The following is a 19,646-nucleotide window of genomic DNA, read 5'->3' as shown; positions in this document are numbered from 1 at the left end:
CGGGAAGTCACAGCAGGGAGGCAGGAGCACAGAGCAGTGGCTGAAACTCCAGCCAGAGGGTCACAAGGAACCCAGAGGATATGCTCCATCACTGAGGAACTGCTTGGTGCATGCAAGAGAGTGATGTAGCAACAGGGCCCAGTACTCTACAGGAAACAAGGCTCTTACAGCCTTATAGCCCAAAACCCTTATACCTTCCCTAAGAAAACTTCAGAGATCTAAGAAAGATGTGTGGAACCAGACAATGTCATGATCTCCAACCATCCCTGGATGCATCCCAACACAGGAGTACATCCACAAAGGACCTGCAGTCTTGGCATCAGCCCCAGGCTCACCGACTCAGAGGTGGATCATCAGGACTGGTGCCAGGGGCTGGGTATGGTGCACAGCTGTCGTCCACAGGGGTGGACGGGGATGGGCAGGGCAGGTACACTGCACTCCACAGCATCAGGTTACGCACGTGGCACACAGGGTACAGCACCTGAAGAGAGAGCGGTGGACACAGGTTTAAACAACTTCCAGCAAGTCTGTTAGAAATGTCTTGAAATGAGGGTGAAGAAGCAAGCACGAAGCAGGAACGCCCAGCAGTCCTGCATAATCTCTAAGGGGCATTTAGCATGAGTGGATGCAGCTCTATCACGGGGGGGTGGTGGGTAGACGGGACATTTTTCACCTGACAGCCTCTGTGGGAATGAAAATCTAAAAAAAATTCTTTAAATCCATTTCTCATTAGTTGTTTCTTAGGTCACCTTTATTGAATGACTGGCTTTTCTCAACCTAATTTGTTGCTTTTACTGCACAAGAAAATGAGTCATTCTGCTAGATGGTGATAGTTAGTTCCCTAGTACAAAAGCTTGGCTTCAGAAAACATTATCAAACCTGTTTTATAGGATCATCTAAATTAATCAAATGAAAAGGAGGGAATTTTCTTCTGTACTGTTACTTTCCCAGCAGGCACAGGAGAGAGAGAAGCAGCTAGCTTCAATCTTTCCTTGGACTACTTAACTGTAGTGAGAGGTTTATTAATTAATAGTCCAGCAAATCAATGTAACCTCTGATTAGCTTCCTTGTGACTTTAGAATTTAAGATGCATTCTGACAAAAGGAACATTACTGTGTACATTACTGTGTACCAATGCACAGATATAAGTGCCTCCTTTTCTCTGCTTAACAGAAAGTGTTCCTTTGAGGAACAAAGTCTTAAAGGGCCTGCCAGTTCTCCATGTGAGCAGAGGATAACACAGACACACTGCTAGTGTCACACACAGTTTTCTGCTGAGACAGATGCTGCAATGGGTATCATTGCCTGTTGACACTGGAAGGGTGCTGGGGGCCTGCAGCTCCTTCTGAGCTATCAGGGGCATCCAGGGAACAACTTAAGTGCCTCCTCCACTTGTTAGACAGAACATGCTAGAAATAAGTTAAGCTCTGGCGGAGGTGCCAGAAAAGATTCATGTCTAGAGTGGCAAAGTAGAGATGTTTGTTAAATCAAACCACCCTGAACAAAGAGCAGTCAGAAGCAGGGCAGAATAACCAGAAAACAGGCCTTTCTCAGGACAGAGTGGTTGGGAAAAAATGGAACTACTCCATCCAGAGACAACTGAGATGCCTTCGAGAAAACAGTCACTTTTCAAAAAAGATCCCATATGTCCCCATCCCCACATTCATTCTGCTGATGAGGGAGAAAAGACTGAAGAATACATACGGCTTCTGACTGAGAGGAATACAGTAGGTTTTTGAAAGCCTTGTTGCCCGCCCGAAGCAGCGACCACACAGAACATGTCCGTTCCTGAGTATGTTTTTCCCCTCTCTCCTTGGCGTTGTTGCACAGGAATGTTCCAAACAGGCAGGAATAGGTATGCTGCACCAGTTTCACCTATGGGAGTCCAATATGAGGCAAAATCAAGCAATGGGTACACATTTTCTGGGGGAAGGTCAGCCCAGCTAAGCCACCTTCCCCAACGCCCCTGATGTGCACTTCAGTTCACGCTTGGTAAGGATGGGGGACCCAAGTAAGCCACCCAATCGCAGACTCCTCATAACCCCAGCCACCATCACTCCTGAGTCAAAAAAGCAAAGACAGGGTGTTGGCACCCCCATCCTCTTGGCCTCCCTTGTAAACAGTCTCCAAGGTCCCAAGTTAACGGCTACCCATATAAACCGGGCATAGGAGCAGGTCAGTGTGCAACCCAAGTCTGAACTTCTAAACAGCTTTTCATTCAGCAAGTTGCTATTGAGCATCTCACATACCCCAAACGTTTCTGTGGGTGCTTGACAGGCAACAGTGAGAAGACAGCTCTCCTGCCCTGGTAGAGCTTGCTCTGGCTGTAGGGGGAGGGGTGACCAGTGCTATGGACAACAATAAGGCAGGGTAAGAGGGCCAGAGCACATGCAGGGCAGCGTGAGAAGGCTCACTGGCCTCTAGAGACCTGATGGAAATGAGAGAGCAGATCATACCAGCCGGGGGTGGGAGAGGAGGCTGCTCCAGGCAGAGGCAACCGCCAGCACAATGGCCTTGAGGTGAGCACTTGAGGATTGCAACTTCTGAGGAACTGACAGACATTGCATGAGGCGGAGGATGGGAGGAAATGAGTCTGGACAGGCTTGCAGGCCATTTTAAGGACTGTGGAGAGAGCCTTGGAGGAGGGCCTTGCAGGCCACTTTAAGGACTGTGACTTTTATTCTGTGTGAAAAGCAGAGTCATTGGAGGTTTCTTGACAGAGGAATGATACGGTCTGTATCATGTTTTAGAAGGATTCCTCAGGCTGCTAGACTGACTCGGGAATTGGGGCAGGAGATGTGGTGGCTTAGACTAGTGCTGGGAACAGCACAGGTAGCAATAAGTTATCAGGTTTTAGATATATTTTTAAAGCAGAGCTGCAGAATCTGCCGAGAGACTGAATATGGAATATGAAAGAAAGGAGAGTTGAGGATGACATAAAAGTTTTTGCCCTAAATGAATCGAAGGTTTGAGTTGCCATTTGGTGAGATGGAAGACTTCTGGAAGGTAAGTTTTGGGGTGGAGACACATGGAAATCAAGAACTAAGTTCTCAACATGTTAAGTTTGAAATACCATTAAGACATCCAAGTGGAGATACTGAGTAGTCACAAGTGGATGAGAGCCTGGAGTTAAGTGGAGAGAGAGATCTGAGCTGAAGACGTATACATGTGGGAATCACAGAGAGCAATTAAAGCCAACAAACTGGATGAAATCCCTAGAGAAGGAGGCTCAGCACTCCCAGCATTCGCGAGTGGGGAGGGAAGGAGGAACCAGCAAAGGAGACAGAAAGGACCAGTTGGTGAAGCGGAGAACTAAGACGGTGTGCTGGAAGTCAACTGAAGAAAGTGTTTCAAGAAAGGAGTGATTAAATTGTGCCAAATTTTAATGATGGATCAAAGAAGATGAAGGCAGTCAAAAGGTACAAACTTCCAGTTATAAAATAAGTAAGTCGTGGGATGTGATGTACAGCAGGGTGACTGTAAGTTAGTAATACTGTACTATATATTTGAAAGTTGCCAGGAGAGGACATCTTAAAAGTTCTCATCACACAAAAAAAACTTCATAACTATGTATGGTAACAGATGTTAACTAGAATTTTGTGTTAATCTTTTAGCAATATATACAAATATCAAATCACTGTTGTACACCTAAAACTAATATAATGTTATCTATCACTTATACTGCATTAAAAAAAAGAAGGGTGATTGAAAACTGATCACTGGATTACAAATGTGAAGGTCACTGGTGACCTTAACAAGAGCAGCTCTGGTAAAGTGGTGGAGTGAACACCTGACTGGGCCAGGTTTAAAAGAGAATGAGAGGAGAAGCGTTTGAGAGAGTAAATGTCAAGACTTGAGGAGCTCTGCTGTGAAGAAATGAGATATGAAAAATGAGATAATAGCTAGAGGGGGATGCAGGACCGAGAAACGGTTTTGATGAAATAGGAGGCACTATACCATGCTTGTATGCTGATGGCAATGATCTGGTAAAAAGGAAAATAGGCTGATGCAGAGGGCAGGGAGGAGAAATGCTGAAGCCATGAAGCTGAGCAAAGGAGGGGGGTGGAAGCTGGTGCACAAGTGGAGGAGGGGCTGGAAGAGGGCAAGGACAGTACATCCTCCTTCAAAGGACAGGGAGCAGAGAGTGTGGGACAGACGCAGGGGGGTTGGTAGATGGACTGGAGGGAGCAGATGAAAATCTATTATTTCTATTTCTAACTACTGTTTAGTGCTTTTATCATCCATTTTAAAAGTTATGTTTAGAAGAACTCAAAGTTTATGTAAACTTAGTACACATGGATTCACTAAATAAACAAATACCTGTTTATTACTATTGTTTTTTAATTAAAAATGGAAGAATGACCCCTCAAATTCTAGAAAGGATGCAGTTTCATGTGAAAACTGGCCCACTAACATTTGCATTGATACCTCTATGAATTTAGAAGGTCCCCAAAACGAAGAATCACAAGCCCAAACTCACAAGGAATGCTTCATTGAACTCAAAAGAGCACGGAAATTGCCTCTGAAGCTGATGAACACAGTCAAGCCACTGTAAAAACACTGGGCAACGCTCGTTCAGATCATCCGAGTTCTCCCCATGACCACACCGGTCAGCAAACTTGTGGCCAAAATCCAGCCACTCCATCTCCACGAGGACCTGGAAACCCTGCGGGGAAGCACCCAGGAGAGACCCATTTGTGCTTGTCTATCCAAACTGTAACTGTCCTGAGCCTAATGTCACCAACAGTGATCCCTTTTAACGCCCTCCCACTAAGCCCACCAGGAGCCTCTAACCCAGCCCCACGGCCAAAGGATGGGACACAGGCTTAGGGCAGTGTCCCGATTCCCTCAACTCCATTGCATAATCATCAAAAGGGTGGTAACTAAGCATTTATCTAAGTCTTTGTTGAGACTATTTATATTTTTAACCCTTCATTCACTATAAAAAAAGTCATACTTTTTTCCCCGTTAATTTCTTTTTTAATTTCTGTCTTTCATGGTATCCTTACAAAGTCATGTTTGTAAAATCTTTCCCCATCCCAGATTTACATATATTTTAGGGTACCTTTATGGTTTTTCTTATATCTTTAACCCAATAGGTGATTATTTCACAATAGGGTTCTTTCTCCACAGAACATTGTGGTGATATTCAGACCCATTACCATAATAAGCATGTCAAGATCCTTCTATAGAAGCCCCACTTTCCTGGGGTATCCAAGTAGATACTCTGCAAAGGAAAACATGTCTGTATTCTCAATACCTTGTTATCCACAATCTACCCCCTTTTAAGAGGCACAAGCACTGTGGTACGTACCACAACAATTTAGCTCAAGATAAAGGAGCAATGATTCAAAACTAAAGAAATTTCACTTTCACTGGACCTAGCCACCTCAATCAAAACTGATCATAAAACCCTCCAAGGTTTCCCCCACTCATCCTGAAGTGTCAAATCCTACCTCTATAGTTCGGTAATAAGGGTCCAGCAAGAGCTTAGCCAATGCCACAATCTGGGGGGTGCGGTCCCAGCCATCCGAGCAGTGTGCTAGCACTGGTCGTTGATCACGATCCACAGCATGCACTACCAGAAGTGCTGACTTCAGAAGCACAGACAGGTGATGGAGCCATTTTGTACTTTCAAGAGCTGAGAGCCAACTACAAAAATAAAACAGAAGGGGATAGGAAATGCTGATTTTTATGATATACTGGGTCATGCCAAATACCAGTCATATTAAAAAGCAATTCCCAAAGACTTTTCCTTCCAAATAAAACACTGCCAAAACAAACAGAAAATCTCTGTGTTTACAAAGCATGTACAAGAATGAAACCCAAGCCCTACCATGCAATAGAGGAAAGCCTTAGAAATAGGACAGTAATTAACAGGGCCACCTTCTGTTCCAAAAATCTTACAGCTAATTTCCCAGAGAGAATTAATATTTAATATTTTTTAGTCCATAATAGGTATATCTACCCAGTATAAGAAAAGTAGCTCTTCCTGGAATCTTTTCCAAAAAAACCCAAAAAACCAAAAAACACAGCCACTGAGATGGAAAAGAGAAAATATTTATATTTAATGATCAGCAACTCTGCCCAGCAAATTCTCAAAAAAAAAAAGGTAAAGAAAACTCAAATATAAGTATGTCTGTAATAAGATACAAGCTAGATGCCACATCCAACAACAGTGCAGACAACATCGCTTACTACCCACACCCCAACACCTACCACTGATCAAGTCTTGAATGTCTATGGATTAAAACTGGATGGGCCCAAACTAATGATTTAGACTCACACAAATAAGTACGCCTGTGGCTACACAGTTGCTGGGCTTAGTACAGACTAGATTCAGCAGGGATCTAAATACCTTTTGAAAGGCCTTCAGGAAGTATCAGATCCCAAGAATGGCCCCTTGGGAAAAATCACAAGCTGATCACAAATGGTTTTTTAACTGTGTTGACATTTTATTTCTTGTGCCCTGTCATGAATTCTACTCCCCAACCCCCAAAGAAGCTCCAATTTCTCCAAAATGTGATCAGATTTGTAGTTAAGACCACAGTCTAGTCCTTCAAACTCTGAGTTTGAGGAGAGAATAAATACTTCTGTCAGGGGACTATGAGAAGGCTTTTGCCAAGACTAGCCTATAAAGGCTTATTAAACCTTGGGGAATGAGTATGAATTTTTGGAATAGTCCAAAGAGAGGGTCTTTCCAGGCAAACAAACACCAGAATGTACTGCATAAGCACTGGCTTCACATGGATTTGCTTGTTATACCAACCAGACTCTGACTCCTCAGTGGGCAGACACTGTGTCTCAGGCACAGCTATACCCTCCTTGTGCAGTGCCTAGCACACACTGAAGGTTCCTACTTTTTAAAACGTGGATAAAAATTCTATCTCAAGACCTTCTATGTCCTACTAAATACCTGAGAAACATTTTTTGCTTGTGGATTGATTACTTATTCTCATTCCTCACACAGTCTTGAAAAAAAATAAAAGATGAGGCTTAGGAGAACAAATACTAATTTATCTCCTGGCCCCTGGAGAAACAGTAAATGAGAACCTGGTTCTCTTGAACCTGACTGAATCATTCTTACATACCACTTGGTGTCGTCCATCCATGCCTAACACAGAAGCTGCACTCCAAAATCTGCCAACGGAGGAGGTGTGCTGAGACTCCAGTCTCCCTTGTCCTATTCTCAAAAGCTGAGGTAGCAACCTAAGCATGCTGTAGCCCTCTACAGCTGCAAACAAGTGTCAGGAGGCTCGCTCATAAGCTGGTCCCACCTCTGCCATAGCTTCTTTTTATCCACAAGGGAAGCTTCAGTACTGCATTATGATTTGCTGCCAAAGACAGACAAAGCATTTCCTTCTTCCTTTACAACCTCCCTCCTCCTCCCTGACATTCATTTGGACCAAGCAAGGGCTAATTACATCTTCTTGACTCAGAGTTTAAAAAACAGCTTTTTAAGAAAGAATTTTAACTTATGGAAGATATTAGAGATCAGGTAGTACTGACTCTATCCCTCTTATTTTATAGACAGGAAAAACTGATAACCACAGGAATTAAGCCACTGGCCTAAGTCACACAGTCAATTAGTGGCAGATCTCCTGAATCCTCAGCCAGGCTCTTTCTATGCCCTCCCCTTCCTTTAGGAAAGAGTACTACTAGCTAGGTTCTGAATACGTATAGCAGATGCAAGTTGCTAATCCCCAAAGCAGGGCAGCGATCTCATTTCCAAGGACAACTGCTTCACCCTCTGGGCTGACTGCAACTGTGATGAATTTAATCATTTGCTACCAGGAGTTAGTACAAGTGGTTCAGGCAGCCATTTGATTTAATAAATCAAACAATGCTGCAAAATTGATGCAATCATGAGATCTATTGAACAGAACCCAGGGAAACAGCTATGGGACCTAGCACAAACACCAGAACAGAGAAAATTCTGTCTTCTCTGGCACAATTTCTGGCTTCCTGAAACAGTAAAACAGGGGCTTTGAAATATTTATCTGTCCATATTTGTTTTACAGAGCATTCCTCCTAATTTATCTTGTATTCAAACAGTTCCCTTGGGGGGAGGAGTGTTATTTCACCTTCCTCACAGCAAATGCCAGCCATTCATTTTTAATAAGCAATAAAAATCACAGTAATGTTCTTAGTAAGTAAGATGGTAGTTTAGAAATCAGAAGCAAATGTAAAAGGAACTGACCTACTGGCAAGTCTAAAGAATTTTTAACCCTTTTCAGAACATAATGAATAAATTTTTATTCTTCACGGTAAAACATTCCAGTTCATAGCAAGTTAAGTGTCACTACAGTATGTCAGAAAACAAAGAATTAAGTTACTCTGAGTCAAAAACATGTGGAAGAAAAGGAAGAGGGCCCAGGAAAAATAAGAAGGCAATGCTTCCATTCTGAGGGCTGAGATCTGTTCTTTGCTGCACATTTTAAACCTTTCAAAGTGCTAGGTTTTTCTTCCAGCTCCTCCTTTGTGCTGCATGCTCCTAACACAGGAGTAAGAATAACCATGGACTCTGAAAGTTAAACTGAAATTTACCAAAAAATAGAAAGACACCTTCAAACTCATTAAAAAAAAAAAAAAAAAATCAGTGCAAACTTAAAGCCAAAGCCAAGGTCTTACTTTCCCGGATCTGGCATCTGTGTGCACAGCAATCGCAGAGACTGAAAACTCCTCCGAATTGAATGAATATTTGCCATCCCCATAAAAACAACTTCACAGTTCGGGTAATACTCTGGAGAGAATAACAACAAAGAGAACACAAATATGTTGAATTTAAAGTCCAAATGGCCAAATTTAAAAGGAGCAAACTGGCTATAAAACAAACCCACTGTAGCTGCCGACTCATGAAATGCCAATGTTTTGATGCCTATTAGTTCAGTCCTTTATTATGAGAGGACTTTATTATGAGTGCTTGATTTTTAGCTGTCTTTTCAAAAAGGAAGGTTAGATTTGTGAAGAAGATACTGATATAAAATAGAAGCTGTTATTTTTTTTAAAAAAAAGATGTGCATACTTCCACCTTACCCCAGGTTTACTTCTTGGGCCTCTCCTAACTTGCATCTCTGGAATCTCTTGGAAAAGAACGTAGCAGAACCATGCATTTCTGCATTCAAATTTCACCTTGGTATAACTGCTTTTAGATTCCAGCTTAGCTCACATCTGAAAAAGGAGCTCAGTGCCTCTACCTGCTCCAACAGCACACAACTGGCACCTAACAGGTCCTTCCCTGGAGAAAGCCAGCGTTCAAACAGTAGGGGTGTTATAGGTCAAGACTGAGGCACTTTGCTAGAGTTTTGTATTTGCTGCTTCAATTTCTACCCCATGTTTTCTAAGTAAAAGTCATGTGAGGAGTTTTCTGTGAGGCTAGTAATGAGCATACCCACTGTCAAACACAAAAAAAGCGGGCCTCCCTGGTGGCGCAGTGGTTGAGAGTCCGCCTGCCGATGCAGGGGATACGGGTTCGTGCCCCGGTCTGGGAGGATCCCATATGCTGCGGAGCGGCTGGGCCCGTGAGCCATGGCCACTGGGCCTGCGCATCCGGAGCCTGTGCTCCGCAACGGGAGAGGCCACAACAGTGAGAGGCCCGCATACCGCCAAAAAGGAAAAAAAAAAAAAAAAAAAAAAAAACCACAAAAAAAGCATTTAGAAGGCTGAGAAATTGAGCTGCTAAAGAAGTTTCCAAACATAACAGGTCTTATTATGGGAGAGGATTTACTTTCCTTATCACCTAAAAGTTGGCACAGGGAAGGAAGATTCTTTGGTTTCACTGCACCTCCTCCTCCATTTCTCCCTTAAAAAGAGCATACAGTATTAAGAATCCAAGAAGGAGCTCTGGCTGTCTCAAGACAGGATGAGGAACATGGCTTTCCATTCACTTCAAATTGAGAACTAAGACCCAGCTGGGCATGGGGTGGACTCACAGGGACAGAGGGTCAGGGACGAAAGCACTGTGCACCTCACCTGGGCATTCACAGCCTCCTCCTTTGGCTCGGTTCGCCACAGCTGCTGCATAGGAGCGTGCATCCAAGATCAAAAGCTTCTGTGGTTGGACAGCTAAACTCTCTGCTCCTGAAGCATTTGACAGAGAAGAATCTAGGGACATCAGGAGCAGGAAGGAAAAACTAAATGAACCTGTCTCTCCCAGAATTGTCGCAAAATAAGAACTACAGACACTTATTACAGTACCCAAAAAACTCGATTAAGTGAAATCCACCTAAGCAAAACTACATTAATACAATAGGACTTCTCTCTCTAGTTTGTTTTCTATTTTGCCTACAATCTCCTATACTGCATTTCTACATCTGTAGTCCTAGAATGACTACAACATAATCCTGGTGTTTTCCCCCATGGTCTGGAGACACTGCAGGTCCCCTATCACATATATATTCCATTTTGTCACGATGGCAAGAAAGACAACAAACACTCTAGTCCACTTAAACCAAGTCTGAAACAGAGGGTCTTCTGGTTTTTGCCAAGATCCATGACTCCTCAAACAATCCCATCAACTGATGCTTCACTCTCTCTCTCCTATGAAACAAATTCTGTGTCTTATAAGAAGAAGGCCATTTCAAGAAAAGGTTCTCAGATGCTATAAAAACTGCTGCCAGAGGCCCAGGGAGCACCTTACCAAACTCCACATCAGAAAGGTCTCCTGCATTGGGGAAGTCTCGGGGACTGTTCCTAGTTGACAGCTTGCTGCCACTGGATCGGGAGTCGGAGGCACAAGCTTTGGCTACTGACTGCACCAGGTGCTCATCATCAGCATTTCGCCAGCCCCACCAGCTGACCTCCGGCTGTCCACAGCGGGCAATGACAGCTCCATTGCTCTGGTGCCTGTGCAGGGAGCAAGACAACAACTGTACCCATCCCAGTGGCCCCATTCAGACGCTCTGTGCTCATACAAAAAGTGAGATCGTAGATTTTAAATGCCTTAATGAACAGCTTGACTGAAGGTAAGTGATGGGTTAGCTTCAAGTCCCCTCAGGGCAGAAGTCTTATACAGCAACAAGAATAACAAAACCCCGGGACTTCCCTGACGGTCCAGTGGCTGAGACTCCACACTTCCACTACAGGGGACACGGATTCGATCCCTGGTCAGGGAACTAAGATCCCACATGCCGTGCAGTGCAGACAAAAAATAAATAAGTAAGAATTAGGGACTTCCCTGGTGGTCCAGCGGTTAAGACTCCGTGCTCCCAATGCAGGGGGCCCGGGATCGATCCCTGGTCAGGGAACTAGATCCCACATGCCACAACTAAAAGAGCCTGCATGCCACAAACAAGACCTGGCACAGCCAAATAAATATTTAAAATAATAATAATAATAATTAAAAATAAAAAATAACAAAACCTATCTGCATCTTTCTTGATTATCAAACCATTTTAGAGACCTTTGTAGAATAACCAACAAAATGATAAAAGTGTATTTAAAAGTGTATTGTCAGAGAAAAATTAATATTCATAAAGAAAATACTTGAATATTTAAATTTATTTTTGGAAAATCAGTTAAAAAATAAACTACAAATACCACACTTAATAATGAAGTATTAATCTCTCCTTTTTAATACTACACCTGAATATCCTAGCATAATAGATGCTGACAAACATTTGTTTCCTCACTGACTTCCGAGGGACAACTGTACACTTGGGGCTGGCTTGAGGATTCTTATCAAAACAAGATCCCACACGTGGGACTGAAATACTTACCTGGCCCATAGTGGACTGCTTTAAAAAACCTCCTGACATTTCATGAATCACAACTGCTCTTACTATAGGCAGATAGCTCAATGAGCCAGCCACCCTTCTGTAAACTATTAGAAGGAAATGAATAGCATAGACATCAATAAGCCATACTCTGATAAGATCCTTTATCAAGAAATAAGACCAGGGCTTCCCTGGTGGTGCAGTGGTTGAGAGTCCGCCTGCCGATGCGGGGGATGCGGGTTCATGCCCCGGTCCGGGAAGATCCCACATGCCGTGGAGCGGCTGGGCCCGTGAGCCATGGCCGCTGAGCCTGCGCGTCTGGAGCCTGTGCTCCGCAACGGGAGAGGCCACAACAGTGAGAGGCCCGCGTACCGCAAAAAAAAAAAAAAAAAAAAAAAAAAAAAGAAATAAGACCAGAAATCATACTCATAGTCTACCTTAAGATGCTCTAAAAACTCAAGCTTTTCCTCATTAGGAATTTTAGTTAGGCAATTTCAGCAACTAAAAAGTTATAAAGGTAATATTATTTGGCAATGAAAAGGAATCAAGTTCTAATACATGTTACAACACGGATGAACCTTGAGTATGTTATTGCTCCTAAGTGAAAGAAGTCAGTTATGAAAGACCACATACTATGATTCCATTTATATAGTGTCCAGAATAGGTAAATCTATAGAGACAGAATGTAGATTTAATGATAACTCAGAGCTAAGGAGCTTGGGGAGGGAATGCGGAGTGGCTACTAATGGGTCTGGGGTTTCTTTTTGGGGTGGTGAGAATGTACTAAAATAATTGTAGTGATGGTTGCACAACACTGTGAATATACTAGAAAAAAAATCACTGAGCTATACACATTAAAAGGGTGAATTGTATGTGACATCTCAATAAAGCTGTTTTTAGAAGTTATAGAGGTAATCAGTTCACTTTAAAAATAAATGAGTATAATATAAAAGCTAGTAAGCAAAAAATTTTAATGTCTCCCAATTCTATATCCTAGAGAGAACTGTCAATGTCTTTTACTCCCATTAAAATTGTCTCTAAACATATATTCATACACACATATAACACATGTAGGGCACAGATGGATTTTTAACAAACAGACTATTGAATCTATTTATCTTGTTCAAGGAACAACGTGAGAAGGATTTTTGTTTTCAATCCTAAAACTCATAAGCAATAAATTAAATTTGGCAATAATCAAATTCCACTGGAACCATCAGTTTGCTTGTAGTTTTTAAATCCTCCCTCATTAGGAGACAAATAATGGAAAGTACTTGTGTATTGCCAACACATTCAATTGGGTCACCTGCTGAATGGAGCCAAACTATAAATAAAGCCTCACTGATTCTTAAAATGCCTCCTAGCATATTATAATAGGTGCTGAGTAACCAATGAGCTGATTGACAGCAAACCCTTTACAGGACAGGCTGGCAGGGCCTTTCCTGCACATCCTTTTCTTCTGAAATTTTTCCCAGCAATGCTGGAGAGGAACAGTAGATGGCACTCGTCAGCCTGGGTCTTGGGTTTTAAGGGCCACATTATTTTTTTTTGGCCGCACCACGCGGCATGCAGGATCTTACTTTCCCCACCAGGGATCGAACCTGTGTCCCCTGCAGTGGAAGCAGGAGTCCTACCTAACCACTGGACTGCCAGGGAATTCCCTAAGGGCCATAGTATTATAATAGCTAGATTGCAACTGAACTGCTGCAATAAGCAGTGAAGTTTTCTGCAGTCTTCTAAATGCTTTAGATTGCATGAAAGAGAACGAAAACACTACAGCTAAAAATCACTAAAGAGCATTTCCATCATTTTACAAATAGAACAAGGAAACATAAAAATTAAGATGTCCAATGTATGAGTCCCCTACTAAACACTAAATGCTTCAATTTTATATAGAAAGATACAAATGTTTAAACTATCCTTAAGTTAGTGTTAATCAACTCCCTAAATGACTAGAAGTTTCTAACAATCACTCAATGCACAAAGGGGGAGAGCTGTGAATTGCACTACAGATGGGCGCCCTTCGCACCATCTTTCTGTGTTAAAGCAATCTGTCTTCAATAATAAATCCAATTAAGCACTCTCTCATCACCATAGGAGAAAGCACTAAATCAGGTGCTGGTTCAGCATGGTGCTGTCAAGTAACTGCTGCTAGCAACCTCAGGAGTCATTACTGCAATTTACAGACAACTACATTCAGTAAACACATGTTAGATTCAGAAGCATCCTGCCACCTGAGCTAGGGAAGCTTATGCCCTCTGGAATAAACTTTGGAAGGGGAAAGAAGCTTCCCATGTTTACTCTAAGTTTTTCTTCAGCCTACACTTTTAGGCCTCTCTACCAACAGGGAGAATTCACCAAAAGACCCTTACTTTGAGGGGCTTCCCTGGTGGCGCAGTGGTTGAGAGTACGCCTGCCGATGCAGGGGACACGGGTTCGTGCCCCCGTCCGGGAAGATCCCACGTGCCGCGGAGCGGCTGGGCCCGTGAGCCATGGCTCCTGAGCCTGCGCGTCCGGAGCCTGTGCCCCGCAACGGGAGAGGCCACAACAGTAAGAGGCCCGCGTACCGCAAAAAAAAAAAAAAAAGAAAAGACCCTTACTTTGAGAATGAGAATCCTTTCCCCTTATGCTCAAAGTCAGCAAACCTCACAAATGCCAGGGCTGCTGATCTAACACAGCTGCTGTCCGCAGAGCAGCAGCTGGCTGCTTTCCCTATTTGAGCTGGGCCGATCACTGATAAGACTCATTAATCCTTTCAGCTTTCACTGCTCTCTCTAATTCCTGTGTCATCCTTACCACTTGAGTGATAGGTAAATTTGGTGACCTACTTTTCTAGGAGTGTCTGAAAACGGTGATGAAAACTGAGGCTGAAAACTTAATGGGTTCCACTGGGACAGAAGCAAATACGTACTTTTCCATCTCTCCCTCTTCAGTGTGGGCATCAGAATCTGCCTTCCATGGGCTAAACAAGCTGCTTACCTCAGTGGGAATTCCACAAGGAAATAAACCCCTTCTTACAACCTCAGTATTTCAATGGACTGCCTCCTGGCATGAGTTTCTAACTAAACCTCACTGGTTTGGCCCGAATTCAAGGAGAGTCCATAATTTCTGCAAACTGGAAAAATGAAATGGAGAATGTGATATTACAAGGACATCTGAAACTGTCCCAAAATAAGAGGGAATGACTTCTTAAAAATTTAACATGATTCTGTGAGAACTGAGCTAGCTAGTCACTGAATTATAAAAGCAGCCCTCAGGAATACAACCTACTCCAGACATTGCTTAGGAAGCCCAGTGCTTCATTCAGATGTCGCAGCATACCTGTGAAGTAAGAACATCATTCCCATTTTACTAACTGGGAACAGGCTGAGGTCAGTTAGGGGACTTACTCAAGGTGCCACAGCAAGGCGTGTCAGAGAGAAGACCTGAATTCTAAAATCTGTGCTCGTCACCGCACCACCACCCCTTTCTAGGACCTGCCTCCCTTGACTCTCCCTCCTTTGATCTCTGATAGCATCTATCCAGCCAAGCCCTAGCCTTCTTCTCTAAATGCTCCCTCTCAAAGCAGACCTCCTTCCATGTGTCAAAGTTTCAACCACAAAGACAATCACAAAGGACTCAAATCTACACTCCCAATTTGTACTTTCTAGGGTTCATCTCTCTTTTTTTTTTTTAATAAGCATTTTTTTAAAATTATTATTTATTTATTTATTTTTATCTATTTATGGCTGTGTTGGGTCTTCATTTCTGTGCGAGGGCTTTCTCTAGTTGTGGCAAGTGGGGGCCACTCCTCATCGCGCTGCGCGGGCCTCTCACTATTGCGGCCTCTCTTGTTGCGGAGCACAGGCTCCAGACGCGCAGGCTCAGTAATTGTGGCTCACGGGGCCAGCTGCTCCGTGGCATGTGGGATCTTCCCAGACCAGGACTCGAACCCGTGTGCCCTGCATTGGCAGGCGGACTCTCAACCACTGCGCCACCAGGGAAGCCCGGGTTCATCTCTCTTAATCCAAAGGCCAACATCTGAAGCTAAATGCAATGAGCACATTATCTTCCCACAGAATGTCAGAAGGATCTTAAAATAGCAAGTCCAGCCACTTTTCTATTAAAATGTTCTTTTCAGTGTCAACTGAATCATCAGGTAGTGTTCCAGATGAATTACTGGTATATGACTGGACGAGCAGCTTCAGCAATAAGGAAGTACAGAATAACCTGGAAAGTTCCCTGACCACCCCCCACCCCACCCCCAGGTTAGCAGCAAGAGAGGCAGCAGACCACGTGCAGTGGGCAGTAGCACCAGACCAAGCTGGGTCTGGCCAGGCTTACTTACCTGTAGACGACGGCGGGGATGCGCTTCCAGGACCTGAAGCTTGCGACACTTTCTAGTTCTTTGTCAGTGATCCAAGCAGGCACTATGAGCTCCTGTGGATAGCTACCACACAGCCTAACAGGGAAGGTGAGGAAGAGGGAGAAGGGAAGAAGACAGAGAGGGGGGGGAGAAGAGGGAGAGACATGAGTGAGCCAGCAGAAGGATGTCGATCAAGCTACCCCAGAGCCAGTAAAAAGGCAATGAGGAGCATTACCTGAGTCTTGGCCTGCTCAGCAGAATGGGGTGCCTTAAGTGTTTACTTATGTATATGTCAAATGATACTATCTTGGATTGTTCCACTTGATGCTGCCTTTTGGAAATCTGGTGATCTTAACTATCAATGTAAAAAGGGGAGTTGAGAGGCAGTTACTCCACTGTAACTGTTGTAACCAATATGTGGGTCATTTCTAACTACACAAATGCCCAGTCCAACTGCAGAGGTGGAAGTCTGTGTTACCTCTACCAGACCCTCAGTCTTTCAGGGAAACATGAGAAGAAGGGCAAGAGCCCACAATTTCAAGTTTCCAGAGACATCATAGGATTACTAACATATTCTTTGATGTGAACCAAACAGGGTGTCCTAATTATAGGTAACAGGTGCAGCCGTGGGTATACAGATAGAGCACTATGGGTCAGCCCCATCTGCATACATAATCGTAGCTCCATTAAGCCAAGTTAGTAATGTGAATATGCTATTAATCATAATTTCTATAAACATACTTCAGAATAAACTACACTCAAGGGGAAAAGGCTGTTTTTCTCTTTTTTAAATTTAACTTTTATTTTATATTATAGTTGATTTACCATGTTGCATAAGAAAAGCTGTTTTCATTAGGGAAAATACTAGTAGGCACATACTAGTCAAGCTGGTGCCCTAGAAAGCATTATTTCTGACAGGTTTTTTACTTACAAGACATGTCTCTCTCTGGGAAACCCAATATTCCTTCTCAATAGTGAAGGCAATAAGACATTTAATCCAAACCCAAAAATATACAAACTGCTCCTCGTCCTCCACTACCACCATCTCTACCACCATGCCCTACCTACTCTATGCATTAGGGGAAGAGGCAGAAAAATACAAACTGCTTAGGAATTGAGGGTTCTGATCATTCTGCACTAAATCTCTCTCTCTTATTCTCAATTTCCAGATTAAGTATCAGGAATTCAAAAGCCTAACCAGGAGAAGGGAGACTGACCAAAAGTAGCTCCACAAACTTCCTAATACCTATCTACAAACTCCTAAAAATAACCCAGGACACAGATTATAAATTAACACTCTAACCATGAGACTTGTTCCTTTTATCTTCTTTTAAACTTAAGAGTAAATTTGGCACTTATTCTTCCTTTGTAGTACGAAGAACTTTTCAATGTCCTGAAGGCTGGTTCTGAAGTGGAAATAGTGGACTCAAAGAAGTTAATTTTTTAAATCCATATTAAAAAGATTTCTGAAAACCACTAGCTTTTGAACTGAAAAACTTTTTCTCAACAAGCTTAGCTTAATTCAGGTTTTGTTTTACTTCACCCAATATTCTGGATCACTATATTCCTTGTTCTCTAAGGATTACATTACCTAGTAGTCAGCTCTTCAGCAAGTATGAGCTTCTCACTTGTAGATAACCAGTTTCCAGTATAGGAAAGGTGGGTTACATGTGAGCAAAGCCTGTGGCAGCCTCAGGCTCCCTGAGGACGCCCCTCCTCTCTCCACCTCAATTCTCTAATGTGACCTGTCATTGAGAACAGGCAAAAGTATGACATGTCTGTAGCTCCTGATTCTTCACACCACCTCCTTGGCCAAGGTCCATGTTAAGAGCTGTGCGTAGTAATTAGCTGTTGTTTTTCCAACAAAAAATGAAATGCTCCAGTGGCTACCCACAAACAGTTCAGGAAAATACCTATTACAATTTGAGGCAGCTGGAAGGACAACAGAGTGATTAAGGCCTCCAATTGCTGCAGGGAAACTTAAGAGGAGAAGGATATGTTAATTTTAAAATTCTGGACAATTTTCTTTTGTTTTATAGAAATTTGGATCACCAAAATCACAGTAGTTAACTGCCCTCCCCTACCAAAGTTCTTATACCTTTGAGGGAAATAGGTAATGGGAAATATTTAATAATGGTTACATTAACATTTAATGGTTAAGCGATCATAGCTGAGACATTAGTTTTAGATCAACAAATTAGAGAATAATACGGTAGCCTATTTCATAGGATCTGGAGTAAAATTACAGTAAAAACCAACTCCTAAGTGTTTTATCACTGCTTCTGAGATCACTAATCTTATCTCTAATGTGATGTCAAGCAGTGATGAGAACAATAGAAACTCCCTGTCTACAGGTAAGCACAATATTATCTAGACATGCATATGCCAGGAAGAATAGGAGGGGACAGAAAGGAAGGTTCCAGGATCCTACTATAAGTAAGGATCTCTTTCCACTCCAGTGATAGCAATGGGAACAGAAGGCCCAGAAGTACGCTGAAGATGAGGCATTTAGATTTAATAAATAAAACTCCATTTCAAAGAAGAAGTCTAAATTCAAATGTTCTGCCACATGAGAACTGGGGTTTCTTGCAAAGGCAGGGGCCATGAAACACAGTCCACAGGGATCAAATACAACTCACTTGTACTTTTCATTGATGTTGGAAATCCTCCAGGCGTTGTTCATATCAAAACCCATCCGCTCCACTTCGTTTTTAAACCGTGATGTTACGTGTTCCCCTAGGAACCACAGACAGATAGGAGAAAGGACGAAATGAATACGATTTTCCACAACAGGTGGAATGAAAGCATTGCTACCCTGCTCAGTTATGTTTAAAAAGGTGTTGTATAAATAACATATTTAGTTTAAAAAAATCTCCTGCCAGGATAAGACTATAAGAAGAAATGAGGAAATTAATTTTGATTTTAATTAAAAATTAGTATTATCTCTTCAATTTAAAATAAACTAAAAAACAAAAAAAGAATATTATCTAATCACTACTATCAAATTTGAGAGTAGTATCACTGGGCTCATTTTACAGAGGACAAAACTGAGACTGAGGTGATTATTATGGCAGGTCTGTCTCATCTCAAAACCCATGTTCTTATCCCTATACTGGCTACTTTCCCATTTCCACACTGAGACTGATGGTATACATAAGAAATAAAATCAACAAGTTCATCAAGAATGGCAGCACAGACCTATAACTCCTCATGAGAAACACTTTGGGCCAGATTTCAGAACCTGAATTTTCTGGATTTTAAGGTGTGCATGTATAATAATACTGGGTTAATGATATCAACAGCATTAACCAAACGTTAACATCGTTACAGTGAAATGCATAGATAATTCACACTAAATGAGATAAATAAAGCAACAAATAGTTCAGATCAAGTCAAACTACCAAATAAAATAAAAATCTTTTGATTTTCAGAACCTTACAGATTACAGAATTGCAGTTAAAAGATCATGGGAGTTTTAACTGCCAGTACCCAGGAATCTCAAGAAACATCACACTAGTAACTACAGTGCTGAGCATTTGTAAGAACATCCACCCAAACAAGTATAACCTGCCTACATTTGCCCTAAT

General features: G+C 42.5%; 1 protein-coding gene across 11 annotated transcripts in view; it reads right to left on the bottom strand.

Moving 5' to 3' along the window:
* MTMR3 (myotubularin related protein 3) overlaps window positions 1-19,646 on the bottom strand; it is a 144,443-nt gene that overhangs the window by 8,468 nt on the left and 116,329 nt on the right. For all 11 annotated transcript variants that reach the window (XM_081251635.1, XM_081251633.1, XM_081251630.1 and 8 more), the window contains 9 exons: window positions 18,699-18,795; window positions 16,042-16,155; window positions 10,640-10,845; window positions 9,973-10,104; window positions 8,632-8,743; window positions 5,457-5,652; window positions 4,481-4,666; window positions 1,705-1,875; window positions 336-481 (listed from right to left, as the gene is read on the bottom strand). In XM_081251635.1, the coding sequence (XP_081107761.1) occupies window positions 336-481; window positions 1,705-1,875; window positions 4,481-4,666; window positions 5,457-5,652; window positions 8,632-8,743; window positions 9,973-10,104; window positions 10,640-10,845; window positions 16,042-16,155; window positions 18,699-18,795 (1,360 nt within the window). The remainder of the gene's footprint in view (window positions 1-335; window positions 482-1,704; window positions 1,876-4,480; window positions 4,667-5,456; window positions 5,653-8,631; window positions 8,744-9,972; window positions 10,105-10,639; window positions 10,846-16,041; window positions 16,156-18,698; window positions 18,796-19,646) is intronic.

Source organism: Mesoplodon bidens (genome assembly GCF_964165515.1).
Source record: "Mesoplodon bidens genome assembly, chromosome: 13".
Classification (NCBI taxonomy): Eukaryota; Metazoa; Chordata; class Mammalia; order Artiodactyla; family Ziphiidae; genus Mesoplodon; species Mesoplodon bidens.
This window is presented reverse-complemented; position numbering and strand designations above follow the sequence as displayed.